Source organism: Pituophis catenifer, unplaced genomic scaffold (assembly GCF_029215685.1).
Source record: "Pituophis catenifer annectens isolate HBS135680 unplaced genomic scaffold, rPitCat1.0.hap2 SCAF_7, whole genome shotgun sequence".
Taxonomy (NCBI): Eukaryota; Metazoa; Chordata; class Lepidosauria; order Squamata; family Colubridae; genus Pituophis; species Pituophis catenifer.
In genome coordinates this window covers 60,068,153-60,095,395 of record NW_027256887.1, presented here as the reverse complement: position 1 = coordinate 60,095,395, position 27,243 = coordinate 60,068,153, and the positions used below count along the sequence as shown (strand labels likewise).

The following is a 27,243-nucleotide window of genomic DNA, read 5'->3' as shown; positions in this document are numbered from 1 at the left end:
GTAGAAAAATATAAGAACTATGTTAAAGAGTTCGGATTATCAGCTGTACAACTTTAAATGGGAGGAGTGTCAGGTAATGTAGATTTAATAGCTGTAAGCTGATGTAAGGTTGTAAGCGGACGCAACTGAAAGCTGATGCAATGAGAATGATTCAGCCATTGGAATTACCGGTTTAAGACTCTGGTGGGGCCCACACAAGACCGGTACTGTTTTAAGAGGTGTCTATATATAGGTGACCATTAGAGGGCGTATCTTTCTGTCATTGTGTATCTCATTGCTCTCGTTGTGTCTGTAGCTGTATGACAAGGTATCTACCACTATAAGTATGTATATATTTAGTTGTATATAAACCACTGTTAATTATCTAAAAGGCTCTGTGTGCTGTGTTTTTGCTCCTGGGTTTATCTCATAATACTAATCACTCTGCAAAACTCTGACATATTTCTTATTGTAAATACATTAAATTTATATTATACGCAACTAAGATATATATACATATATCGCATTACTTTGGAAATTAGAAATAATTTGAGATTGCTAATGTCCCATTGTACTGTACTATTTTTCCTTTTTAAAGATTATGAATAGCTAGAAATCCCCTCTCCCCTAATTCTAACTGCTGTCTTTATATGTCTTTCCTGATGGAAGAAAAGAATAATGATATGGCAAACCATCCTACCTTCCGGAAAATCTACTGTGATGCTGTTCCATATCTCTTCAAAAAGGTAGGAATGAGTTTGGTTCATAGTGCTGTCCTGCAGGATAGAGTTAGCTAAAATGAGTAAAACAAAAAGTAATTTGGATATATTCTGTGAAACTATTGAAATCTTTCTTATGCAGTACAGTGAGGTGGATTTGGTGATGTCCAAGAAACACAGTATAAGAATTTGACTGATGTAGGGAAGAAATGAATCTCTGGGAGCTAAAGGGAAGATGAAGATGTGTCTCTGGAAACTTTTTCCAGAGACACAGAACTGGCTTTTAGTGATTAAAAAAAAAAGAATAATTATAAGACTAAACCAGCCTTCCTCTGCTTTCCCCAGATCTGAGGATGGCTGGCTAAGTCAAATGCAACCCTCAACACCCTTCTGCCCAGCTGATTATTTTCCCATCATCATCAAATTTTCATACCATCATGTTTCTTTCCACTTTCCCCATATCTGAGGAGAGAGAGGGGTGGGAGGGAAGGAAAGGGAAAGAGAGAGGGGGAGGGAAGGCAGAGAGGGAGAGGGAGACAGAGAGGGAGAGGGAGGGAGGGAGAGAGAGAGAGAGAGAGAGAGGGAGAGAGAGAGAGAGTGTGTGTGTTTTAAATATCTGGGAAATAATTGAGATATAAGTAGCTGTGATCATAGAGTGGTATGGTGCCCTAATGCTGAAGATACTCACCTCCCATGTGGAAGGTTGAGAGTTCAATCCTAGGTAGTGCTAGATATTTCTCTCCTAGGGTGCAAAGAAAAAATATCTGCTGCAAACTCCATGTGGTGTCAGGAAGGGCATCCAGCCAGTAAATACTTAGCTCCATCCAGTCGCCCTGACTGTACCCTGAATTAAGGGATTACAGGGTTGTAAAAAGAGAGTATAAGGAGATGAGATCAGGCGTGGGCTGCAGCCGGTTTGCACCAATTCGGGCAAACCAGTTGTTAAATTTTTTACCAGTTCAGAGAACTGGCTAATCCCACCTCTGGCTGGCCCCTCCCCTCTCCTCCCAGGATTCCCCCTACATGCCCTATGTTGGCTTTCAGGGTGGTGCAGGAGGCCTTCCAGCCCAAAATGGGGCACGGGGGACATCGTAGCCCAAAATGGGGCCCAGAAGGCTTTGCACGCCACCCCAGGCCCCATTTTGGCTTCCATGGTGGTGCGGGAAAATAGTTGGGATTTTTGCATGCACATTACTGTGGGGCGAGTTTGAAATGGGGATTTTGCATGATCATTACTGGGGGGTGATTTTGTGTTATGATTGCTCATAAGTAAGTAGGAACCAGTAAAAGAGGAATGGAAAAATCCCTATCTGTAGATCAGCGTTTTTCAGGCTTGGCAAGTTTAAAATGGGTGAATTTCATGCTGCCTGGGGAATTCTGGGAATTGAAGTCCATGCACCTTAAAGTTGCCAAAGTTGAGAAGCATGGGTCTACACTAGAGTTTAGGATTTTCCATTCCTGTTTTATTTAGAATTTGGTGCAATTAAATCAGTTGTGGTTTCATTAACAAATAGTGATTAAAGCAATAAGAACCATCACTGGACTTTTTGTGAGAAACTGAAATTAAAAGTTGATCTGGGCTTTGATGATTAAATAAGGGATTATGGAAATAATGTAGACAAATGTTAATCTTAGAGTAAGAGTTTGATATATTTTTTTACTTATATCTGTACCAAAGAAAATTGGAAGTCATTCTTTTTCAGTGTTCCTTCTTTTCCTCTTTCTTTCTTATACTTTCACTCTTTTTCTTTCCTGAGCCTTTTCTTTTTTCAAATCTGTTTTTTATTTGTTTATCCCTTAGCTTTGTATTTTTTTGATGTATTTGAGGATCAAATATAATACTACATTCCTTATTTACAGAAATCATATCAAAATTTAGAATGAAATCCACTGGGAGCCATCTCATATGAGGCAGGCTCTGAGTCCCTCTAACCAAAATGTTTATCAATAGAAGAGAATATTTGTAGCTCAGGGTTGAACTGCGGGGTCCTTGGTGCTCTCTGAGCTTGATGGTTTTCTTGTAGATGTTTCATTACCAAACTAGGTAACATCATCAGTACTAGAAGGGAGTGGAGTTTGCTCTTATTTTCATATACTAGTGGTTTACCCTCTCAGTTGCTTCACAAAAAGTGTTGTGATTGGTGCCAGGTCTCTACAGTCTCAGGCAGAGAAGGGCTATTCTGCACCTCTCCCTCAAATGTTCTTTAAAATAAAAAGTTTCCCAGCATTCCTTTAGGTACCTCCAACATGCAAACTGTGGTTACTCATCCTAAAATGAATCCTCTTTACCTGGAGCTTCAAAATTTGTTGTTTGCTGGGGAGGTGTGTAGCTAAAAGTCAGTCTACATTTAGTGTACATCTGACTTTGGGGATATTTCTTCATAACCAAACAAAAGTGTATTTTCTCTGCAGTTCACACCACTTGCTCGCTGGATTTGGATGTCACAAAGCAAAGCCCACATTTTGTAATTAACCTCTGCGCCCCGTTTTGGCTGGCAGAGTGCTGCAGGAGGCTGAGTGCTGTCAAGCCCCCCTGGCCACGCCCATCCCGGCCACACTCACCCAACCAATCATTAGGGTAGAGAACTGGTTGTTAAATTATTTGCACCACACCACTAGATGAGATCATATTGTGTATTAAATGTTTACGTTAATTGTAATAAAGAATATTTCACTGATATTTCATTTTCATCCCCACCCATTTTTAAAACTTTATATAATTCTACTCCACTTTTGCAGTTCCTGGCATACTATTTAGGGTATGAACAAACCATCTTGACTTGTTGTTGAAATTCTCATTAGCCACAGCCAGAATAATCCAACAAGGCTTGGGATATCAGAAGAAAATGTGGTTAGAATAACATCTCAGGAACAGAGCCAATATTCCATCCTCAGTAAGAGCCCTTCCTTTTTATGTGCCGACTTCAGATCCAAATAGAAATATGATGAGTGATAGAAAATGTGAACTAGATGTGTGTTTTTATATATATTTGCAGCTTAAATTATTCAACTTTTTGCATGTTTATCCTGTAGGCTCTTGCACTGTATTGTGATATTAAAGTGATAGCTCTCCTCTAATATCTAAGAAGTCAGAATGATAAGGGAGCAGCTTGATCAAAACTAATCAATAAGCTTTATTTGAAAAGCAATTAAAACTTAAGGCTCTGCCCCATTAGATTGAGTTGTTGATCAGTCCACTAATCTCAGCATCTTCCTATAGATATTCACATGTTTGATTCCCATTTGTCACTTTCTCCTATCATCTATTATAGGTACGTGCTGTCTATCCAGCAGGCGGCTGGTTTGAAGAAGGCATGAAATTGGAAGCTATTGATCCTCTGAATCCTGGCAACATTTGTGTGGCTACCATCTGTAAGGTATTGTGAAGAAGCAAAAGTGACTGTAGTAATACAAATATTACTCTTGCTATCCTTGGTCCTGATGGAATTGGGAATTATGTGCTTGCTGATAACGCTTTTATTAGCTAATCAGCCTTATTCAGACATGGGTCATCCTTATATTGGACCTGGGAGAGAAAGAAATACTCCCCTTCCTCCTATGTTGTCATATAGATTTTTCTGCTTTTTTCATTTCTGGGAAAAAAAGTATACCTTAATGAATTAAAAAATGGATTAGCTCCACTATGACTTTTTATTGATAGCTCTTGAGCCTTCTTTCTGGTTGCATTATTAGACTTTCAATTTATTTATTTATTTTATTTATTTTATTTTATTTCAAATTTATATACTGCGCCTTCTCCTGAGGGACTCAGGGCAGTGTACAGCCAGATAAAAACATACAATACAAACATTAAAAACAATTAAAAGAATATATATTAATTTGGCCCCAGTTTAAAATGACAAACCAATTAAAAATATTTAAAAATATGTTAAGCCAGCCCGGCTTGCTGAAAAAAGAAAGTTTTAAGGGCACGGCGGAAGGCACCGAGGTCTTGGATTCTCCTTATCTCTGGGGGCAGCTGGTTCCATAGGGTAGGTGCCCCCACAGAGAAGGCCCTCCTCCTGGGGGTCACCAGCCTACATTGTTTGGCTGATGGCACCCCGAGGAGGCCCTCTCTGTGGGAGCGCACGGGTCGATGGGAGGTTGTCGGTAGCAGCAGGCGGTCTCGAAGATAACTAGGTCCTATGCCATGGAGCGCTTTAAAGGTGGTAACCAACACCTTGAAGTGCACCCGGAAGACTGGGAGCCAGTGCAGCTCGCGCAGGAGCGGTGTTATGTGGGAGCGCCATGCAGCTCCTGTAATTACCTGCGTGGCTGCATTCTGGACCAGTTGGAGCCCCTCCGGGTGCTCTTCAAGGGGAGCCCCAGAATTTATAACTTCTATAGAAGGAATGGAATATAACTGGTTTTTTAAACTTTAGGGTGCACCAGACTTTGCTCCTTGACATGTGTAAGTAACTAAAATGTAACTGCAGTCAGTAAACTAACAAAACTGAGTTAGGAATCTTTGGGGGATATAAAAAGGGGTGCTGAGATTGTTGAACTCACCCCAGGAGAACTTGTCTTAGTGTGAATTTGTAGACATATTTTTTCTTTTAATAGGTATTTAGGAGCCCAGTTTTTCTTTTTTTGTGTGAACTAGGGAACCACTATTTTTAAAGTAGGTTTTTAAAAAGTAGATGCTTAGGCTTCATAAGGTCTTTGGAAGAAAAGTTCTCCATGGAAGAAAACTGAAGAATAAATTTCTATAAAATAAATGGGATAACATGGCAAGCCACCTAGCTTTGGCCTTTCCAATTATATATCTGCTTCAGATTTCTTCATTTGACTTTGGTGAAGTTGGGAATTGCTACCATAAAATATGTCTTTATCTAATATGTTTAGGTCCTTTTAGATGGTTATCTTATGCTTGGCATTGATGGCACAACTTCCGAAAGTGATTCTGAATGGTTCTGCTATCATGGGTCCCTGCATTCCATTTTCCCTGCTGGCTTCTGTAAGAATAACAATATAGAGCTGATTCCACCAAAAGGTGAGATTCCCAATTTGCTTTTTCTTGGTTTGCTTTTATGGTAAAATTGGCACAGTTCCTTTTTATAAGATAGTTTGGGGAAAAAAACCTTGTCACATTGGACCAGCCTGCCTTAACCTAGTGCTTTTTATGGCAGAGTTAGAGTCCCAACTTATTTGAACAGTGGAAGACTGGACAAGGCTGTTTCATACTGTATTTGTGGGTTTTTCCTTTTGGCATTAAAGACAGAATATGATCAGCTGCTCCTGTACTTTTCTCTTGGAAGGGCAGGTTTGGTTGGAATCCTCTTGCTGTCCTCTGGTTGTTCTGAAGAAGAATCTCTCTTTTTTTTTTCACCGCTTTTTTATTGGAGATGGTTATGCAAATGTTTTTGTTCATACTAATATTTCTCTTTGCTCTTTTAAATAATTACTTTATTTTTAAAATTTAATTAAATTTATTGACTACCCATCCTAGCACAAGGTAACTCTGAGCGGTTTACAATATTAAAAAGAGAAAATAATACAAAACCTACAGTATACACAATAAAAAGATAAACACTGAATCCTACCTAAAGGATGGGGAAGGAGGGAGTCAGATGAGTGGATGGGGTGGGGGCGTGATCTATTATTAATCTGTCCCCATCCCTCCATTGGAGCCCTAAGCCAAGTGGCACAGCCAGATCTTTAAACTCTTGCAGAAAGTCAGGAGGATTGGCGCCGACCTCATTCCAGGGAGTAAGATATTCCAAAGGGCAGGCACAATGGCACAGAAGGCTCTTCTCCTGGACACCATCTACCAGAATACGCTGTCCAATGGGGCCCACAGCATGCCTCCTCTTCTGGCATAGGTGGGATGGGCTAAACCCATTGGGATGAGATGTTCCTGCAAGTAGCCTCAACCAATGCTATGAAGGGCTTTAAAGGTGATTACCAACATCTTGAATTGTACCCAGAAACAAACCAGCAGTCAGTGTAGCTTGTGGAGGAAGGATATTAAATGAGTCATTCTTGGGGCCTCCAAAATTGCCCACACCATCACACTCTGCACTAGCTGCAGCTTCTGAATGTTCTTCAAGGATAGCCCCATGTAGTGAGCATTGCAATAGTTGAAATGTGAGATGACTAGGGATTGAATAACTGAGTGCAGGGTTTCCTGATGCAGGTGAGGCAGCAACAGGTGCACAATCTGAAGTTGTACAGTCACAGTTCTAGCTGTGACTGCCACTTGCTCTTTGAACAGGATTTGCAAGTCCAGAAGAACCATCAAGTTGTGGCCCGATCCATCTGGGGCAGTGCCACCCCATCCAGAGCTAAAAATATCAAAGTACTGGATCTTGGGGCTCCATATAATAAATTCCGCAATTATTAATGCTAATCTGTATTTTATAAAAATAGTTTTGGTCTGTATTCCGATAGATTATGTCTTTCTTTTTGTCAGTTATACCTATGAGGATGAAGCATTTATCTTAAAGGTTGCCACTATGTCTTCTGATAATGTCCATCTTTTTCTGATTTTGGTGTGTTAGTTTTTCCTTCCTCTTTCTCATGTCAGAAAACTCCCAATTTCATATTTTAGGATATGATGCTAAGATCTTCAGTTGGACAAGCTATTTAGACAAGACTAGGTCAAAATCTGCACCAGCACGTCTTTTCAATGTGGTGAGTACTGTATTCACAGGCAAGATGATAAAAAAAGTCTCTGTCCTGATAAATAGCAGATAATATTTAATGGAAGCATTTGTGTAACATTCCATTCCCTCATCCCCTTCTTCCTTTTCTTCATGCTGGCTTCCATTTTTATTCACAGTACCAGTCCTTGTGAAAAAAATGTGAATTCAATAGTAACCAATTAAAAATAATATTCTAATTTAATTCATATTCTACTACAAATGAGCCTCTACAGGATCTAGATAGATAGAACCTCTTCATGTTCAAAATGTTTTCTGTTTTAACTTGAGCTCTGGAATTAGTGCATGCCTATTTGCATTTTAGTTCTTTCTTTGATTCATTGAATATTTTGTGTCTAGACCATTTTATACTTTCGAAACCTGTTGATAAATTTTCACAATAAAATTTAATGTAGAAACATTTTTGCAAAGATTTAGATTGCCGGATTTAAAGAATGTGTAACATGTATTATGTATTTGCTTTTATCTTTTTAGGATTGTCCAAATCATGGCTTCAAAGTGGGTGCTAAAATAGAAGCAGTAGACCTGATGGAGCCAAGACTTATCTGTGTGGCAACAGTAAAAAGGATAGTCCATCGGCTCCTCAGAATTCACTTTGATGGTTGGGACAGTGAATATGACCAGTGGGTAGACTGTGAATCACCAGATATCTATCCTGTGGGTTGGTGTGAATTGATAGGTTACCAGCTGCAGCCACCAGTGAGTCCAGGTGAGAAAAATAAACAGTTGCATTACTGGATATGAGAGAGAAGCTTCAGCCCAACCCAAACCATATTCTTACTCTACGTAAAAGCTTTGAACCATAGCGAGGGCTAAAGAGGTCGTTTTAAGAGGAGCTAGTGTTGGCAGTCATTTTAATAGGAGCTTCCTTTGGAGTGTGATGGATCCCTAACGTATGCCATTTTAATCCATAAACTGTGCTGCACAATCCCTTTTGTGCCATGTATGCCAGTGCTTTGAATCCAGTGTCATTTCCCAAACAATAAAAATGGTAGTGTGCTCTCTCTCCCCAGTGGAGCTACATTTAGTAGGGCCAGGAGGCTATCCAGACAACCTGCTAAAGGGAGGGTGCCTGTTTCACCTTTAGTCATTTGTGTCCGCTCAACTAGGTAGACCAGATCAAGAAATCAACTCCAAGGAGGCTAAAACTAGTTTTACTATGATTGACAATATTAATAGAATATTGGAATTCTGGGCTCTACCAGACTAAATTTTTTTCTTTACTTTGGTATGCCATTAGTTGCCATTGTGCATTCAAGTAGGATGGTGTCATGTCCTACAGGTAGAGTGGTAGACACTCGTGGTTCTTGGGCTTCCGGGTAACAGTTCAAAGTGGTGCTCTCCTGTAAAATCTGCAGGGATTAATCCTGCTGAATCTTACATTTCTCTTTGATTCCATGCAAGCTGTTTACTTGGACATCAGTTTTCATGAATTATTAACTTTCCAGTCTATAAAATAAGCTAGATGCGAGTAAGTACCTGATAAAGAAATTGGCATTCTCCACACATTCCAGAACGTGGAATTATTTTGTGCATAATTTTTTAAATTTAAGCAGTGTTTGTAAAAAAGTACAATGGACTATGGTTGGACTACAAGAAGAGTTGAGAGCGATATGTGCTCCTGCATCCTGATGCTCAAATGGTAATTTAATGGAAACTGCTGACTTTTTCCTTAGACTGTTCACTATTTTCTATAAATACTTCTCCACCGAAGAAGTATTATTACATCCACAGAAGTATTATTACATCCACAGAATACTGCCCAGTGGTCCTGTTTAGGGTCACCCGGACTCTCCTTGGGAAGGGAAGTCCAGAGGCCCATCTACAGGACCATGTGGAGGAATTTTCCATGTATCTGGAGGATAAAATCAGTCAGATTTGTTCCCAATTGGATACCAAGCATTGTGCAAGTCCTGTAGAGATGCCAGGGGAGTGGAATTACCCAGTTATCTGGGAATGGCTTGATTTTGTTGGATCTGAGAAAGTAGATAGGCTCCCAAAAGAATGCAAATGCCACCACCTGTGTATTAGATCCATGCCCCTCTTGGCTGGTTAAGCTTTCCCAGTGTGTGGGTGGGTCATTCGGGTGGAGCCAAGCAATGGTGAATTCATCCTTGTTTGGGTGTGTGTTTCAGGTTCCTTTTAAAGAGGTACTGAAGAAGCCATCATTGAACTCTACCATTCTGAACAACTTTCCTCAGTCTCCCACTTCCCCTTTTTAGGGAAGGTAGTTGAGAAAATGGTGGCATTGCAACTCCAGAGGATCATAGAGGAAATTAATAGATTAACTGGACCCTTTTCAGTCAGGTTTGATTGTGAATATAGGGCCAAAACAGCATTGAGTTCCACTCATGAATGATCTCTGGTAGGAGTAGGATGGAAGTGGTGCATTCATCCTTGCTCTTCTTGACCTCTTAGCAGCTTTTGAATCCATTGACCAGAGCTCAGTGCTATCTTTGCTCTTTTTTAACATCTACATGAAACCGCTTGGTGAGATCATCCCTTGCCACAGAATGAGGTATCACTAGTATACTGATGATACCCACTTATACATCTCCATCTGGATGAAGTAAGTGAAGCTGTGCCTGGAAACTGTGGGGGCATGGATGGGGAACAGTAGATTTCAGCTGAATCCTAGTATGACAGAGTAGCTGTAGGTGGGCCCCTCTGTATCCAGGAGTTTATAATCTTTGATCTTGAATGAGGTTGTACTATCCCAGGCAGACCAGGTGAGTAACTTGGTGCTCTTCTTGACTCATGGCTCTTGTTCAAGTTGTGGCAAGGAGGGCCTTTGCTCAATTTCATGTTATGCACCACTTATGCCCTTTCCTGGATAGGGAAATTCTCTATTCAGTCACGCATGACCCGGTCAATTCCTGTCTGGACTATTGCAATGCACTCTACAGGAGGCTATCCTTGAAAAATATCCAGTCACATGAGCAATTTTAGGTATTCAAAGAAGGTAACACCTTTGCCCTGCAAACTGTATTGGGTGCCAGTTTGCTTCCTGGTCCAATTCAAGGTAGTGGTTGTGACATATAAAGCTCTACATGACATGTACATGACTTGGAGCCAGACTACCTATGGAATTGTCTTAATTCCATTACATCGGCCCATTCTACTCAGTCAGAGAGGAAAGATATGTTATAGATCCTGTCAATTAAAGAATTCCAACTAGCAGAATATCACCCTGAGGAATATGCTACCTCTGGAGGTGAGGCAGGCCCCCACTCTCCTAGCCTTCCAAAAATAAAATATGGCTCTGGAACCTTGCATGGGGAGCCCAGAGGAATATGTAGCCATGGGGCTGGTTGCACCGTGAGAGCTCTCCTTTCACCTTTTAAACTAATTTTTAACAGGGTTTAATCATCCTTGCCTCCTTCCAAATTCTATTTTTTTAAACTTTTATATGCTGTTTTTACATTTTAGCATTGCATATTGCTCAGAATAGAGAGAGAGAGAGAGAGAGATTCAGATCAAATTTAGTATACCAGATTTCAGAATGAAAATACACAAAGACAAAAAAACTGGGCCGTGACACAAAAAGCCTGTTCCTATTCTTCTGCTTCAGGCTATGAAATTCTTACACAACAAGTTCCAAACCCATTAAGTTAGTACCTGATCCTGGAAACAAGTGGTAGCTATGTCTGTATATTTAGTTGCTGCTTATTGCTTCTTGCATCCTGTACAACATACCATTCTAGACTACTTCTTCTCTTGATAATAGAACCTGAGTCACCTGCATTTCCCAAGGAGGTTTCAAAGAGGAAGCGAAAACCATATGGAAAGAAAAGTAAGAAGCGCTTTCACTAAGTATCTCTGTTTCATTTTAATCACAAGGCAAAACTTATTAATTTGTTATGCTGAATAGAGCAGGGTCTGAAAGCAAAAACAAGAATCTACCTCAAAATAAATAAGATGGAATGTTTCCCTGGGTCAATTTCTCTCTGTGTGATATTCATTGCAACATCAGTCAGTCAGGGACTATTCAGCAGGATCTGGAATGCAATCAGGGCCATCTTAACAGCATTATGGGCCCCGGGCAAAGCAGTGTACTGGGACCCCTATGACAACTACTCACAGGAATAAAAATGTAAACGGTTGATAAAATTAAATATATATTTGCATGTTAGTATTAATAAAAAATGCAGTAAAATGTAATACATATGTTGCTGTATTTATATCATACAAGGTGCATTGAAGGGTTAACATACACAGATTAGTATGGGGCCCCTATGCTCGTGGAGCCCACTGGAAAGTGCTCCTGCGTTAAGACAGCCCTGAATGCAATGCCTTGTAATTATAGTAGACCCTTGATTTAATAAATTAAAGAGGAAAAGAGGTATACATTAAAGTCCAGTGTTCATTAAAAGGCAAAAAAGATTTTCAAGCCCAGAAATACTCATACATGAGAAGAAAAGAAATTTGAACTGCTGTGGAACAATAGGCAGTGCAAGCTACGGAAGCACTATGCTGAAATTGATGGCAAATTCAGCAACTGCAAGCAAGGCAAGTCAAAGCACTTAAAAAGCCAAAGCTAAAAGGCCACATGGGGATTTAGGATCAAAGTCTGGGGGGTACCAGTACCAGAAAGATCCCCTAGTTATATGGACTCATACAGTCCAGGACTCAGAGGAACTGGTGAGCAGTGGACTGGACACCAGGGAGTTGTGCCACCCAGTGCCTAGTTTGCTGCTTGAATCCACATTCTGGATCCAGGAGATTTGTCCATCAAATCTGAAGTTAGATAAACCAAGTTCTATTAGATCAAAGGTTTATTTTATCCAGGCTAATCATTTAACTAAGCCACAAACATGCCCTTTTTTCTGCCATGTCCTCATGATGTTGCTTTTATCTCATCCCCCGTCTATACCTATTACAGCTAAAAGCTACCAATCCCTATATTTAACTTACCCAGTAAATCACAAGTATGGACATTCCCACTTGCTGTTATTATTCCTGTGGCAGGTTAAGGTTTGCAAGTGGAGGCAATAAATTGATTTTAAGGGATTGAAGGACTGATCGATATCACTAACTCAGCTATGAGGAACAGTCTTTATATGTTTTTGTGAACCTTCTTAATGGTTTTCTGAGTCAAATTCCGAATTGGAAGAATTGTGTGTGTAAAGGTTTTACATTTTCCCCATTCATAAGGAGGCAGTGAAGGATGTATATGTTTTGCAGGCAAAGACTTCATGTTGAAACTTTGATAGGAAAATTTTTGTAAGAAATTCTGGAAAGGAACTTCAGGATACCTGAACCATACCTGTTCTCATGCAGGTATTGCTGAACCACAATTCTTAACTTACCATGAACAGTGGAGAGAGATGCTGAAAACTATTAAGTACCATTGAAATGCAATGCTGATTCTGAACTAAATGTCAGACTTAGTGTGAAGCATTTTCTTATGCTGTTCATCAGGATTCTTTTTGTAATTAGATTGAGAAATGTTTAAGCCACAAATTGCCTGTTTTCCTTTTTTGGGAGAATCTGCAATCTCCCCGTCATATAATAATTTATCCCTTCCACTACAGTTGTTGTAGCAGCTTTGCTATTTGATAGACGAATTACATACTAATTGAGATCTGCTAAAACCTTGCTGCTAAATTGATACTATGTGTAGCTTGGTTAGGTGAGAAATATGCATTCAAGATTGTGGAAGCATCTTTGTTCTATAAGAGCCTGCTAATTGCTTAACAACCACATATCAATGAGTATAAAATTTTGAGCTTTTCTCTGCAGTCTGATAACATTTACAGGACATCACAGGATGCTTTACTATGAGTTTCATGCCTTAATTTTCTGATGGTCTTTGTTTGCACCTTGTGGCATCTGTATCCTATGTCATGACTAACTAATTAATTTGTCTCTATCCCTCCTCGTCAGCATTCAAAATGTAGGCTGGGAATGATATCTAGAAGAAAGAACTTTTTTCTTATAGCTATAGATGCCACAAATTAACTCCGGGCCCTTATAGGTGCAAATGATAACTACTGTTTTACTATTATAATGGACACTAGTTTTACATGCTTAAAGCCTCAGCTTGCTCCCACTGAAGAAGTATTTTCAACTAAGCCACACAGAGTCACCTTGTTGTAAGGGAGATGGATGTATAGAAATTAATGAATGAACAAACAAACAAACAAGTTGGAGGGACCGGCTACCCAAATGTTCATAGATGTCTCCAAGGCATTTAATAATATTTATGCTGTTGAGTTACCCAAGCAGATATATTAAATATGTGTGTCAGTTTCTAGTAATTATAATTTTAAAATGACCTTCAGTAAGATTTGTATCAATGTGATTAGTTTAGACGTATGATAGCTTAGTACACCTGCTTCATTTGTCTCATAGCCGAGTTTAGATTATTAATCCTTATTGAGGTAATCAACCAGGATCTCATCTGTATCATTTCAGCTGCATTTTGGGAATCACTTCACATTATTTGCTTTATATTTTCCCCCAGAATTGTAGATTAGTTAACCATGAAAAACAATCATGTTTTATGTGCGGATATTTTACAGAAAAAAAATTGATATAAGTATCCCCTCCCTGTATACAATTGTATAGCCCTGATACAACTGAGCTGCTATGAAGTCTTTGACAGAATTGTGAGGTGGATGTATGATTGTTTTTATTCAATTTGCTAAGGAAAAAAGATGACTGCTAAAGCCCGTTCCATCAAAGAGGCAGCTAAGAAAGTGATCATTCCAAAAACAAAGGAAGAAACAAAAGTTACCAAAAAGCTGCCTACTTCAAAATCAAAGGAGGGAACACCAACTGTTTCAAAAATTGAAGCAACACAAGCTAAATCCAAGACTTCTTCAAAACTACTGCCTAAAAGTAAGGAAAAGGATATAGTGCTTCATTTCTCCAATTCATAAACATGAACAGGAAGAGCGTAGTCTTAAGAAAATTGCTAACATGCACATTTCAACTTGCTTAACTGCAGGCAGTTTGGGAAAGTTTTCATGGACAGGTTTGCAATGTAACTTGTCAGAGCTACCGTGGTATAGATAGTTCTCCACTTACGATTGGTCACTTAGTGACTGTTCAAAATTACTACAGACTTGGATAATGGGACTTATGACCCAGATTCAAAGTTATGATATCCACCCTGCTCAGTGATCATGTGACTGCATTTTGGGTGCTCAGCAACCAACCCACATTTATGGCCATTTGCAGCACTGTGGTCACATGACCGTGATTTACAACATTTTTGCCAGAAACTGGTGTTTACTTCCAGTTTCCTACAAAAAATGTCCCATAGCAAAGAATGGGCTTACTTAACAATTGCAATATTAGCTTAATGACTACGGCATTCACTTAACAACCACCACAAAAGAGGTCATAAAATCAGGTGCAGTCAATGGTGACTTGTTTTATGACTGTCAATAATAACTCCAAAATGTCTTCACCTTAAAGATTTATTTTGATTTTCCTTATATGTGGACAATTTTGAAACCGGCACAGTTGCAAAAATACAATTGCAAAAAATAATTTTCAATGTAGAATTTGAAAATAGACACTTTTACTTTAAAACACTAGTTTGCTAAAACTTTATGAAGAAAATATTGAAATCTTGTGGGGAGTTATCTCATGGCTCATGTAATTTTGTTTCTCTGGATGAATTGATAATAACATGTGAATCTAGAAATATTTTTGCTTGATGTTTAGTTTTCCTTATCCATGTATGAATAGCGACAATTATTTTGAGGAATAAAGATTATCAATAGCATTTTGTTCATGTGTAAGACCTTTTAGATTTTTATTCTGTAATTGTAATTTTTCTGTGTTTCCTAGCCTTTGTTGCTGTGCAAGTGAAAGAAGAAATGCTTGAAGGCCCAAAGGTGAGGATTGAAACTCCACAACGTTCAGTGCCAGTGAAGGATGAGGACATGGATCAAGAAGCTCCAGCACATTTTATGACTAGCTGCCTAAAAGATGAAGGCATGGAACTAGAGTCCCCAGAAATCCCTAGAGCAGATGAGCAGGATGGCAACACGGACGTTGAAGCTGCAACAAGCCTTGATACACTTGGCTGCTTAAAGGATGGGGTTAAGGAACGAGTACCCCAAGCAAAGTCTACTGCAATTGCCTGCTTAAAAGATGGGGACATAAAAGCAGAAGCAACAGTGAGTCCAGTGCTCATTAGCTGCTTAAAAGATGAGGATGTAGACTAGAGGTTCAAGCAGTATAAATATCAATGGTTCTGCAGAGCAGTCCTTCACGAATCAAGGAAAGTGAATTGCTGACCTCTTTGGACTCTACTCTAGCTTTTTATGTGATACGATCAGCCTATGAAACAATTATTAGAACATATATTCTATCCCATCATGTAAAAATACAGGTCTACAGTGCTGCTCTGAATACTACTATGGATGAATTTCTGCATTATAAAACTCTGTGGAAAGGCAGGGATATGTTACAGGGCATTTGTAATTTGCCTGACCACTGTCATCAACACTATTTCGGTCAACAGTGGACTGCCTCCGAAGCAAGTTATTGGGCTGGTACTCAAGAAAAGTTTTCTGCTGAAATAAATGGTAGATCAGGAAAATGGGTAAAAAAACTGAGGAGCTCAGTGTCTTACTATGAAACGGCATTTTTCCAGCAATGCAAATTTAATATGAAAGGGGCCACATAATTCACAATGTCTATCTCTGAGGAAAAGATCCATTGATCCCATTCAGTGGCAGGCTTGTGTGGTGGAAAATTCCAAGAAGTATCAGGATTCAATAATTGATTTATTGTTTCAACAGTTGAAAAAGCAGCACACAGCATCAGTCTCTTATGACCAGATTAGCCATGGGCAAGAATGTCAAATTTACTTAGATCTTACACAGAAGACAGTTTAAGCATGCACATCTATAAGGACCCCAACTTATAAGAGGGAATTACTTTACATCTGATAAGGATGCTAGATAGGATGGATATCATTCAAAAGATGATGATACTATCAGTATTACAACCAGTAGTTGAAATGTAATATCTCAGCTTTTGCCAAGAAATTAATTGTTATTCTAACAAGCTGACCCTATGTTTAATTGTGGAAGGAGGAAAAATAAGTCAATCATTTTACATCCTTAAGCCTGAAATGTCAACAGCAGCATAAATTCTGAGAGTATTTGGGAACATGTATGAATCATTTAGAGAGCTACAAAGAATTTTAAAATCCTACAATCATTTATATAACTACAAAGGATTTTAAAATCCTAAAATCCATGAATATGAATCCATAGGCAGTATTTTCTATTTCCTGAATGGAGGAGAGTTTCCCAAGTCAAAATGGGGAGATCTTAGCTACTGTCAACAGAAGCTCTAGGAGGCCTCAAATTATTTGGAAGAGTTTTCATGAGGCCATAATTTTGGTTTCCCCATTCTATGATCTAGCTCTGTGATAGAGAACCTGTGGTATGCAGAGCCATCTCTCTGGGCACCCGAGCCATCGCTTGTTGCTCTTCCGGGTTGTGGCGCGTTGGCCAACTGGTCTTCACACATACGGGAGCACCAGAAACCGGAAGAGCAGCTGGCCGGTGAGCATGTGTGTGCCAGAAACCAGAATATCATCTTCCCAGGGTGCACATGCACCCTGGGCAGCTGCTCTTCCAGTTTCTGGCATGCACACGCGCTCCCGTTTTGGCACTTGATGCTGAAAAGGTTCCCCAACACTGCTCTAGCTCTTTGATAATGTTGTTTGCCTTTCCCTCTACTATTTCAGCTTTGCAATATGATTTTTGTAGTGTGACCAGAGCTATAGGTAGTTGTCCAAATTTGGTTACAGCATAGATTTATCCAAAACATCATTCTTCTACACCAGGAGTGTCAAATCCAGCCCACAGGGTGCTTTCATCTGATCCACGGAGCCGGCCTGTAAACAGCAAAGAATCAGCTTGCGGTGCCTCTGCCAGCAAAAATGGAGCTCGGGGAGGGGGCGAGTGACGTCAAGATGAATATGCCCACCCCTCAGCCACGCCCCCAGCCCTCTGCGGTCAAACACAACCCTGATTCAGCCCTCAATGAAATCAAGTTTGACACCCCTGTTCTATGCTTAAAAGAGTTTTTGTGCTTGCTAGGAATTTTAGGAGTTGTAGTCCCAGCATATCTAATAGCCACGCACTAGGAGAACAATATCCTAAGAAATGCATTTGAACTTGTGCAAATGGTTTATTTAGACACAATTCAGAAATAGTATAAATACAGCATAAACTTCATGACTTTATCAGTAAATCAGGTGGGTTTTTTTTAAAGCAAATGTGGAAAATATGTTTAAATCTTGTTTCCCTAATGGACTGGTCAATTTGTACTGCCCTACAATTACTAGCTGAATATATAATGCAAAATAAATGTGCATATTTTCCAAATAGTTTAGAGACTACAACTATACTGCACATAATTTTGAATGTACTTTGTTTTTCACATTGCTGGACTGATCATTGTAACTAGACAAATGTAGATCAAAAGATGATAGAAGCATATACCAAGGTCTTCCTTTTCAAATTCCTTATCATTATGAGAAACTGAAAGTATGTTTCCATCAAGAGACTTCTCATTCATGCTTCACTTTTCCTTTCCTTAAATTCCTGAGCTCCTCACCTGCATCCCTTATTTGGAGCAAGTTCCATCCCTGATTTTGGATACAATTTAGATGGTTTGTTTAGCCTTCTGGATATTCCAGCCTGGGCAACTTTGGAAAATAGTGACAAGCTTCACTTTTTGTCTATATAGATTTGGTGGAGAGCCACAAGTGGCCCCTACTCTCAGATTCAAGTTATCAAGCCACCTGGAAAATAGAGAAAAAGAAGAAACATTATGATTTTGCCAGATTTTACTGCATCTATTTAAGGATGGGTTTTTTGTTGGTTTGGAGTTTTGCGGGGGAAAGGGGTTGTGGACATTTTTTTGTATAGTTTCACATTTGAGATATTAAGTAATTGTTTGTGAAAACAGGGAAGCAGGAAAAAATGCTGCTTGTTTATAATGTTTTCAAGTATGTTCTCAGTACAGAATTACTATTTTCTAGGGAAATGTGAAACATAGTTGATCAGCTTTACAACAGAAGGTTCATCCATCAATTATATGAGCTTGTATAACCACTATTTGGCAATCAAAGTTTAACCTAGACTAACATTTTAGCATTTAAGATCTATAATTCCTTCACTGAGAAAAGTAAATCAGAAGTCAGTTGCTAAAAAGAAGTGATTGATGAATATCTGTAGTTCGATTTACTATTCCATTTCCTCTCCTGTGTGGTATATGGTGTGGTATATACCACACCATCCAGTTATATTTCTTCCAGCCATTCTACTTATACAAACATTTGAAACTATTTGCAACACAAAATTAAAGTACACATTTTAAAACAATTATTCATATCACTAAAATTCACTATTAGATTAATGAAATATATATACTTTTAGTATTTGGGGGGGCAAAATATGTTTCTTTGAAGGTACATTCTGTGGCCTGATAATTACACATAACAATCATTCTGTCTACCAGATAGATGAGACTCTGGCAGGAGAGGCATCTTCAGTAGTCTGTTGTTGAAATCAAGGTGGGACAACAGGCTCTAAGATGTTTTATTTCTAGCACCTGAATAAAATCAGGCCTTTATTACAGTCAAAGACCAGCATAAAGGTGGGATATAAAATATTTAAAAACATTAAAAAATTTAAAAAATTAAAAGGGAGATTTTTAAAAAATCTCAAATCATGTGCAGCTTTAATTGCACAATCCAATTCTTCCAAATTGTTTAGCCCCTCCCCATCTCTACTTTTAAAAAGTGATTGATTCTAGAAAAATAATCTATTTAACAGATCTGATCACCAGGCACTTGTATGATTTTGAGTCAATACAGTCTTTAATAATATATATTAATTACCATTAGCTGATTTTGTATGACACTATTAATAGGTGGTCCTTAATATCTTTTCTTCATTCCAGTGATAAGAAAAGGGACAAATTTTCTAGTTTAGGAGTACTGGGAATTAATGACTTACTTGCGTAATGGGAGAAGTCGACAATCACAAGAGAAAGGGATATCATTCAAGTTGATTATCTCCAGAGCAGTGAAGCCATATAAATTAGGTAAATTGTACATTCTATTTTTCTCCAGATACAGACTTTTAATATTTGGACCCAAGCCAGTGAAGGCCCCAAAAGAAACCTGCCAACACAAGTTAGTAATGATAAGTTCAAGAACTGCAGAAGGAATTTACAATTACCCCAATCCTCTATTTCCACTGACCCATTGTAGAGTATGTGTCTATGTCCAATAATTGTAAGAAAATTAATGTATTTATAATAAAATTAGTGTATTTATAATAAAAACAGTAAACAGTTTCTTGTTTAATAAAACAAAACTTACAGTTGAAGGAGAAAATATTTATCCGAGCTGACTATAATTAGCCTCTATCAAAAGTACAGCTCAAAATCTGCATGCACTCTCTAGATTCTTGAATGCAGCCACCTCAGCTTATCTAAATGTACTTGTAATGTTTCAGTTGTCACTTGTAATATGTTTTCAGAAGGAAATTATTAAATACCCAGAGTGATGATAATCATCTAATTAATTTACTTTATATCCTGGCCCTAGGACTCTTACCTCTCTCTTACCTCTCTCCAAGTGTAGCCAACAATCCAAAAAATCTGCAGGCTAATATTTGTGAGAATTGTGGAAGTCAGTAATTCACATTTTGATGAAATGTTTTTGGAATGAAAGAATTAATACTGTATTTCTCCTTTTCTCATTATTATTAAGGTGGCTGTACTTCTAGTTTAATTTTAATTTCCTCTCAGGTCCTGCTGTACTGCCTCATTGTGGTGGCTGTTCCTGGGAGGAAGGTGTGACAAATGTTGGGAACGTAGGCCAAGAGGATATATCTCCAGCAGGATTCTTCAAGGCATGAAGACCATCACTGTCTACAGTGAGCAGGCACCTGGAGCAGACAGCCCTTATATAGAAAAATGCTAGAGATGGATGATCACTTCAATGATAATGACAATTTATACTAAGCAGTAGTAAAGCATCCCTGTTTTACCAAGCAAAGCACATAGAAAACAATAGAAAGTGATTGATGGTATAATTTCAGATATAGGGCCCTCAGTTTAGATGATATTTACATGTTACTTTACTTATTTAGGAAGAGTTAATTATGTTTATTATATGTCTAGAGATCTAGTTATTGATCTCACTGATAAAGAACCAAAGGGAATGTTGAATGAAATTAAAAACATTTAAGTTGGCCAAGATGAAGAAACAGAAGAAAACAAACTATGTCAGTACAAACTGACAAGAAGAGAAACCAAAGCCAAGGAGACAAAGAAAAGAACTTAAGAGTTTCAAAGAAGTGTTGAAAGATCCAAGAAATAGTATTGCAACAATATGTATAAAGACATTGAAAATGGAAACAAGGAAATATTTCCAAAAAATCTCTAATGTCTATATCCAAGTTATTCTGGAAGGTATTTCCTACTACAGGAATCTTTAGTACTAGAAAATGAAGTTAGATCACACTCTGGTCATTATTAAGTCAGAACGATGTCTATTGAAATTTGGGAAGCTACAGAAAACCAATAAAGATACTAATGCCAGCAAATCTGGAGACTGATGCAATGGCCAACATATTGGAAAATCAAAGAAAGAAGAGATACCAGAGCATGCATACACACTATCCTTAATTCCATAAACTGGCAAACTGTACTTAGGATCATCCAATGGAAATTAGAATCTTACATCAAAAGGCTTTGGGAAAGATTGAGAAACAAGATATATTATTGCTGTTATATGCTGAATAACTAAGAAAGCCAAAAAATACCAAAAAATCTCTATGTACATTGATATTTTTGTTTGAAAAGTTGTCTTGTAAGTATCTTGTACTTTTTTAAGAATAATTTTATTGTATCTTTATTGTTTCTTTTGTTTTTTACCTTAGTTATTTTGTGAGCTGTTATAGAGAGCAGAGGGGATGGTTTTGAAAGATAGGAAAAAGATCTGTTACCAAGGCAACCCGTCAGATACAAGGGGCCTGACTTTCAGGTGGGGAAAATGGTGGATTGATGTGTCTCTGAAAGCACAAAGATAATGCTGAGACTGGAATTGGGATCAGGTTAGGCACCCAGTTTTGCAGAGCTTCTCCAGAAAAAGATAAACCAAAGAAATTGCCCTGGTTGCTCCAGATGGCTGTTCCTTATAAGGAAGCCTGCAGGACCCAAAAGATACCTCAGGAGTAAAAGTGCTGGGAACCAAGGAAAGAAGGTCAGGCTTGCAACCTCGGTGGAATCTTTTAAAGATACTGGGTCTGTCCAAAACCTACTTTCTAAATCATTTTGTATTAAATCAAATAAATGCCAAAAAGATCTTCAGAGCAGCACTTCAATTGGACCATCCAGTGAGTGTTCCTACAGTCCATGGAGTATTTAGCAGAAAAAGAACATAAAAATTATAAACATAAAAATTATAAAAATAAACTTGCAGTTAAAAAAAACAAAGAATTTCGCTTACAGAAGTTTTAAACAGATAAAGGGTCCAGAAGAATTTTTGGGACTTTATTTAAAGTTCCTGAGAAATAAATAGATAAATAGCACATTCTTTCATGGAAAACTCTTTTGTTTAGGTTCACCAAGGAAAATGACTGATGGATTTTTTTTAACAAAAAGGATAAGAGATCATTTTAAAAGTGCAGACACTTTATAAGAATAGAAGCACAAAGGCTTTAAGAGAGAATCATGAAATTTCAAGCTTCAAGAACCTTGAAAAAGGAAGAAAAATTGGTAAAAGTTTGGGGAGAGGGTGTTTTATTTATTTATTTATTTATTTATTTATTTATTTACTTATTTACTTATTTATTCATTTGTGGAAAGCAGCCCCACTCCTAGAGAATAAAATATTTTGGGGAATATTAAAAGAGTCAGAATATTATATTTCCCCAAAGGAGAAATGGAGAAACATGCTCTTAAAGACAGAAAGCAGCCCCATTTTCCTGCATAGTAAAACAGCCCCTGGCAGATGCCTGAAGTTTTTAGAGATGGCTATTTTATGCCCATTAAGAAAGAGTGGGCCAATCTATTCACAAACAAAACACCTTCAGCTCCAAATGATGGGATTAAAATGTGCATTTCCCCATCCAAATTCTAAGGACAGAACTTGACTTTAGGACATAATAGGATTAACCCACCACCATTAGAATAGCAAAAAATACCAGGCTCACTACATTGCACAACCCCCTGAGGCATTCCAAACATAAAACCCCAGAAACATATAAAGATCCATCCACTCATTCAGCCATTTTGTCAGCTGTCCCAGAACTGCATGCTGTGGTTCTTCTCATCAACAAACAGAACCCTTCTTTCCAATCAGCCTCCATTTTATTTCCAGCGCCTTTCTCACAGCTTGGAACCAAACCAGATGTATTTTTCTTCCAACATTATAAATCAAGACAGAGAAATATGGCCACTAGAAAAGCATGACATAAGAGTGAATCAAAGTTGTATACTCTCCCATTATTTTTTTGCAGGCTAGAAACTGAATCTATATCAAAATAAATTGGATTTGAAGAAGATGAGCATGATTTTAAAAATGGAGTAAGAAACCTCAACAATCGATACTATTCTGATAACATTACTCTGATAGCTGGAAATTCAAATAATCTGCAACCTCGAGTAATACAAGTCAAGGATCACAGTGAAAAATGGGACTAAGTTTAAATATAAAGATCAAACTAATGAAAACAGGTACAGCAAAGCAACTTTAGAATTCTAAATTACCTTTAAAATTAACAAATTAACACTTAAGGTGGTGGAAAGTATTTGCCTTTAAAATCAACTATTAATATAAAAGGAACCATCAATCAAGAAAAAACTACAGATTAGCAATTGGTGGAATAGTACTGAATTATTCCTTGGAAACGATACTTAGATGCCATTAAGGGTTTATAACTCCAAACATCAGACTCATGCAGGTAACGTTTTCTCCCTGTGATACGCAGAGAAAGCTAAAATGGGCTTTGAAAAAGCAAGTTAGAAAAAATATTTTTACTATAAAACTTCTGATAATACCATGAATAGCCAAGACAACAAACAAATCAATCCAGAGTTCTTAAGGCACAAATGACCAGGCTCAAATTACTGTATTCTGAATATATTATGCAGAGACCTAGTATTTTGAAAAGCCAATAATATTGGGAAACTGGAAGGAAAGAGCAGCTTTCAGGTTCCAGTGAAACAAATCCAGATAAGGGAAATACTTTAAACTGAAACTCCACAGAATATTGCCAATAACTGTAGGCTGATAATTTTACTTCCTGTATTCCTTTACTGGAAACTCTAATTAAATGTATCCATTTTTGCATTTTATTTCCATATTGGTGAGGTTGTACTTTGGGGAAACTGGAGTAACATGACTAATTACTATCTAGGTAATGACTAACTATCAATACCACATAAATCATTTTCATCATCTGGGTTTTTGAAATAAAATATAACACTAAACAAAACAAACTATAGCTGCACAGGCATATTTTTGTGATGATGATGGCAATGTCACTATAATTTGCAGCTGCCTAATTTCTAACTTACTTGTTCAAGGCCCATGTTATCCAGATACAAGTGCTTCAGAGATCTTGCAATTGGAAGGAAAGCACCGTTCCCAATGTATTTTATAGGATTCTTAGACAATTTCAATTCATTGAGTATAGGCAATCCTCTAAGGGCCTTGGTGGGAATTTCTTGCAAAGAATTCTCATCTAGATGAAGTTTCTCTAGCATCTTGGTCTGCTTCAGAGCCTTAGGAGACAAGTATGTAATATGATTTCCTGTTAAGTAAAGACAGCGTAGTTGTTTCATTCCAGCCACAGCATTATCAGACAGCTGACGGATTGAATTGTGTTGCAAGTGGAAAGCAAAGAGGTTGGGCAAGTACCTGAAGGCATCCTTGGGCATTTGAGTGAATTTGTTGTGATCTAGAAAAAGATAAGCAAGTTGGGTGGTGTCTCTGAAAATATCAGCATCAATGGAAGATATATCATTATTAGACAGATAAAGATAGATGAGTGTTCTTAGGTCCCAGAAAGCACCAGGCTGTAGTACTTTAATCTTACAGTTCTGCAGGTGAAGTGAGGTCAGGTTTTTTAAGCCAATGAAGGAACCATTTGGTATGGAATGGAATTCATTGTGTTGCAAGTCCAGAAGTTGAGTGTTGCTAGGAAATCCTTTGGGTATATGCAAGAGATTTTTGTTATCACACTTCCCATGCTGGTAATCTAATAAACAGGTACATTCTTTTGGACATTTTACAGTATCTTCCTCTGGCTTTCTGCTGATTGGAAGCAGCTCCTCTTCTAAAGTCTGATGTTTACACTTCATATCTTTTGCCTGCAAGGATTCCAAGTGCTTTCCCTTGAAGGCCGGAGGACCAGGACATACTATGTCAATGTGTATTTTTGCCTTGTCAGCCCACTCTTTGAGGGGACGCATGTGGCAGGTACAAAGCATAGGGTTGCCTGTTAAGTTTATTTTTTTAAGGTGGACCATTTCTACCAAGGGCTGCAATACCAACAGCTGGTTGTTGTTCAAGTTAAGAGTATGGAGTAAGGGGCTCCTGACAAAAGCTCTGTCTGAGACCTCTTGAAGGGCCATGTTATCCAAGTAAAGCTGTTTGAGATTAGTCATTTCAATGGCCTCCTCATCAATGTAAGTGATGGGGTTGTGCCCTAAATCCAGCCGATTTATGCCAGATAGTCTAGACAATGCCTCAGTAGGAAAGAACTGCAATTCATTATGGTGTAGACTTAGATTTCTGAGTGTTGGTAATCCACCAAAAGCTTCGTTGGCAAACACATTAAGTGAGTTGTAGGACAAATTGATCCACTTGATCATCTGAAGTCCCTGGAAAACCATATCTGGCAAGTATACCAATGAGTTTTTGGCCAGATTCAATAAACTAAGGAATCCAAGTTGCCCAAAAGCTCCTGGCTTTATTTCTTCAATCTGATTATTTTCTAAAATAAGTTGACGAAGGGAAGAGAGGCCATCTAAGGATTCTTGATAGATGAAGACTATATTGTTAGAAGCCAGATTGAGGTAAACTAACTGTCCTAATCCCCTGAAAGCTCCTTCCTCAATGCTTTTTATCGTGCATCTCTGAAGGTTCAAATGGGTGAGGTACGGAATGGACAAAAAGGTTCCTAAAGGAATCACTGTAATTTTGTTATCTTGAAGAGCCAACTTTTTAGTAATCTGCGGATTTAAGGAAACAAACATTAGTTTTATTCTCAATAGCTCCCTGTTCACTGGATTTTTGGCCCATCATAGTAGTTCCGCAAAGTTTTACTTTAAATGGAAAATCAGGAAATTATATGCTGTCACACATCGAGTGCAATGAAATAGACCATTTTTAAAATGGTTTATAATTAATCTTCATTGCCAGGTAGTTGCTGGATATTAGAATTAAAAATTGTTTAAATCTTAATAGATTTTGGAAGCAGACCAAACCAGCTTACACAAATCAGTTGCAAAATAGATTGAAGTAATTGTTCCTAGTCTGGTGCCTTCTTAAACTGGAGATTTTCCATCTCACCATGACTTTTGTATCAGGTAAAGAAAGGTAAGATTAGGGGAAACATGCCATAGAGACTTCTGTGGCTGCATGGAGATCTTAGCCAAAAGGAATCCATTCCAAGCTGGGAAGTGAAGGCAACAAGCATTGGAGCAAGTTGTTGGAGAGAGAAAATCAAAGAATGAAATGATTGGTACATCATTAAACAAAGACAAGCAACATGATACTCTAGACACCAGAATGTCTCAGAATAGCTCTTGGAACTACCAGGTTTCTTGCTCTTTGAAATTGTTTAGATTCTTTGAATAATAAATAAATGAGTGTTGGCTTGCTGCCAAAAAAACACTTTAGCATGGACATTATAATAACGTAAACAACATACAATGATTATTTTAATCTGTTTGAGGGGTGATTATTAATTGTTATTGTTATGTTAATTATATTATTAGCCACCCAGATATTAGATGAGCAGTCATAGAAATCCTTTAAATAAATAGCTCTAATAAAAAAAATCCATAGTTGTGTGTTCTTTTTGGAAATCTTCACCAAAGTTTTAAAAATAAGACAAAATTATAAAAACCAACCCAGAAGGCTAATGAGAATGATAAAAAACAATGGTACCTCTTTTTAAATTATTAGTTTCTGACTGGTTGTTTGTACAATGGCCAAAATATTGAGTGAGTACTATGGCATACAGTCAACATTTTAAATCTGCCCATTGGCCCCAAAACTTTACCTATTTTTTCTGTTTATGAATGGTGTATTGATTTTTTAAAATGTCATTTTCTAAAAAAAATGCTATGATTTTAATACATTGTGAACTACCCTGGGAAAATCCTGGATAAATGCCTTCCCATAGACTCACCTGAGGGATATTAACAGGCACCTTAGTCAGATTCCTGTTTGAGCAAGTGACTTGATGCTTGATGCTATCACAGGTACAGATTTGTGGGCAGTTTTCAGCAATCAGAATTTCTGTAATCATTGCTGTTACCAGGAGAAAGTTGGCAGAAGCCCACATCCTGGAAAACAACAGACTTGGGAAAAGAAAGGTTATTGGACTATACTCAGGTTTTTGCCTACATACAAGGTAGAGCAACAGCAAACTTAAATTTCTGCAGTGTTTTAACAGCTTTCAACACACAGAACAGCAGCTTGAAGAACTGTGAAAAAGGGAATACCTAAGCGATAGAAAAGAAGCAAAATCAGGTAACAAACAGCTTTTCTCACATCTGTATTAGTTGCTGTTTTAGTACCCTGTTTTCCCCAAAATAAGACATGCCCTGATAATAAGCCGAATCGGGCTTTTGAGCACATGGCAATAAGG

At 38.0% G+C, this 27,243-nt stretch overlaps 2 protein-coding genes across 2 annotated transcripts in view; one reads left to right on the top strand and one right to left on the bottom strand.

Moving 5' to 3' along the window:
- The window catches only part of L3MBTL2 (L3MBTL histone methyl-lysine binding protein 2), a 49,641-nt gene extending 32,754 nt beyond the window's left edge, over positions 1-16,887 (top strand). The window contains exons 10-17 of the mRNA XM_070947049.1: positions 649-725; positions 3,971-4,075; positions 5,544-5,691; positions 7,249-7,331; positions 7,835-8,069; positions 11,088-11,153; positions 14,012-14,203; positions 15,164-16,887. Coding sequence (XP_070803150.1) covers positions 649-725; positions 3,971-4,075; positions 5,544-5,691; positions 7,249-7,331; positions 7,835-8,069; positions 11,088-11,153; positions 14,012-14,203; positions 15,164-15,543 — 1,286 coding nt within the window. The 3' untranslated portion in view covers positions 15,544-16,887. The remainder of the gene's footprint in view (positions 1-648; positions 726-3,970; positions 4,076-5,543; positions 5,692-7,248; positions 7,332-7,834; positions 8,070-11,087; positions 11,154-14,011; positions 14,204-15,163) is intronic.
- Positions 16,888-17,884: 997 nt separating this feature from the next.
- On the bottom strand, positions 17,885-26,937 carry CHADL (chondroadherin like). Its single transcript, XM_070947890.1, has 4 exons — positions 26,782-26,937; positions 23,939-25,597; positions 19,363-19,529; positions 17,885-18,143 (listed from the first exon to the last, which is right to left on the bottom strand). Exons 1-4 carry the CDS (start codon positions 26,935-26,937, stop codon positions 18,005-18,007), a joined length of 2,121 nt encoding a protein of 706 aa, XP_070803991.1. The 3' UTR covers positions 17,885-18,004.
- Positions 26,938-27,243: the final 306 nt, after the last annotated feature.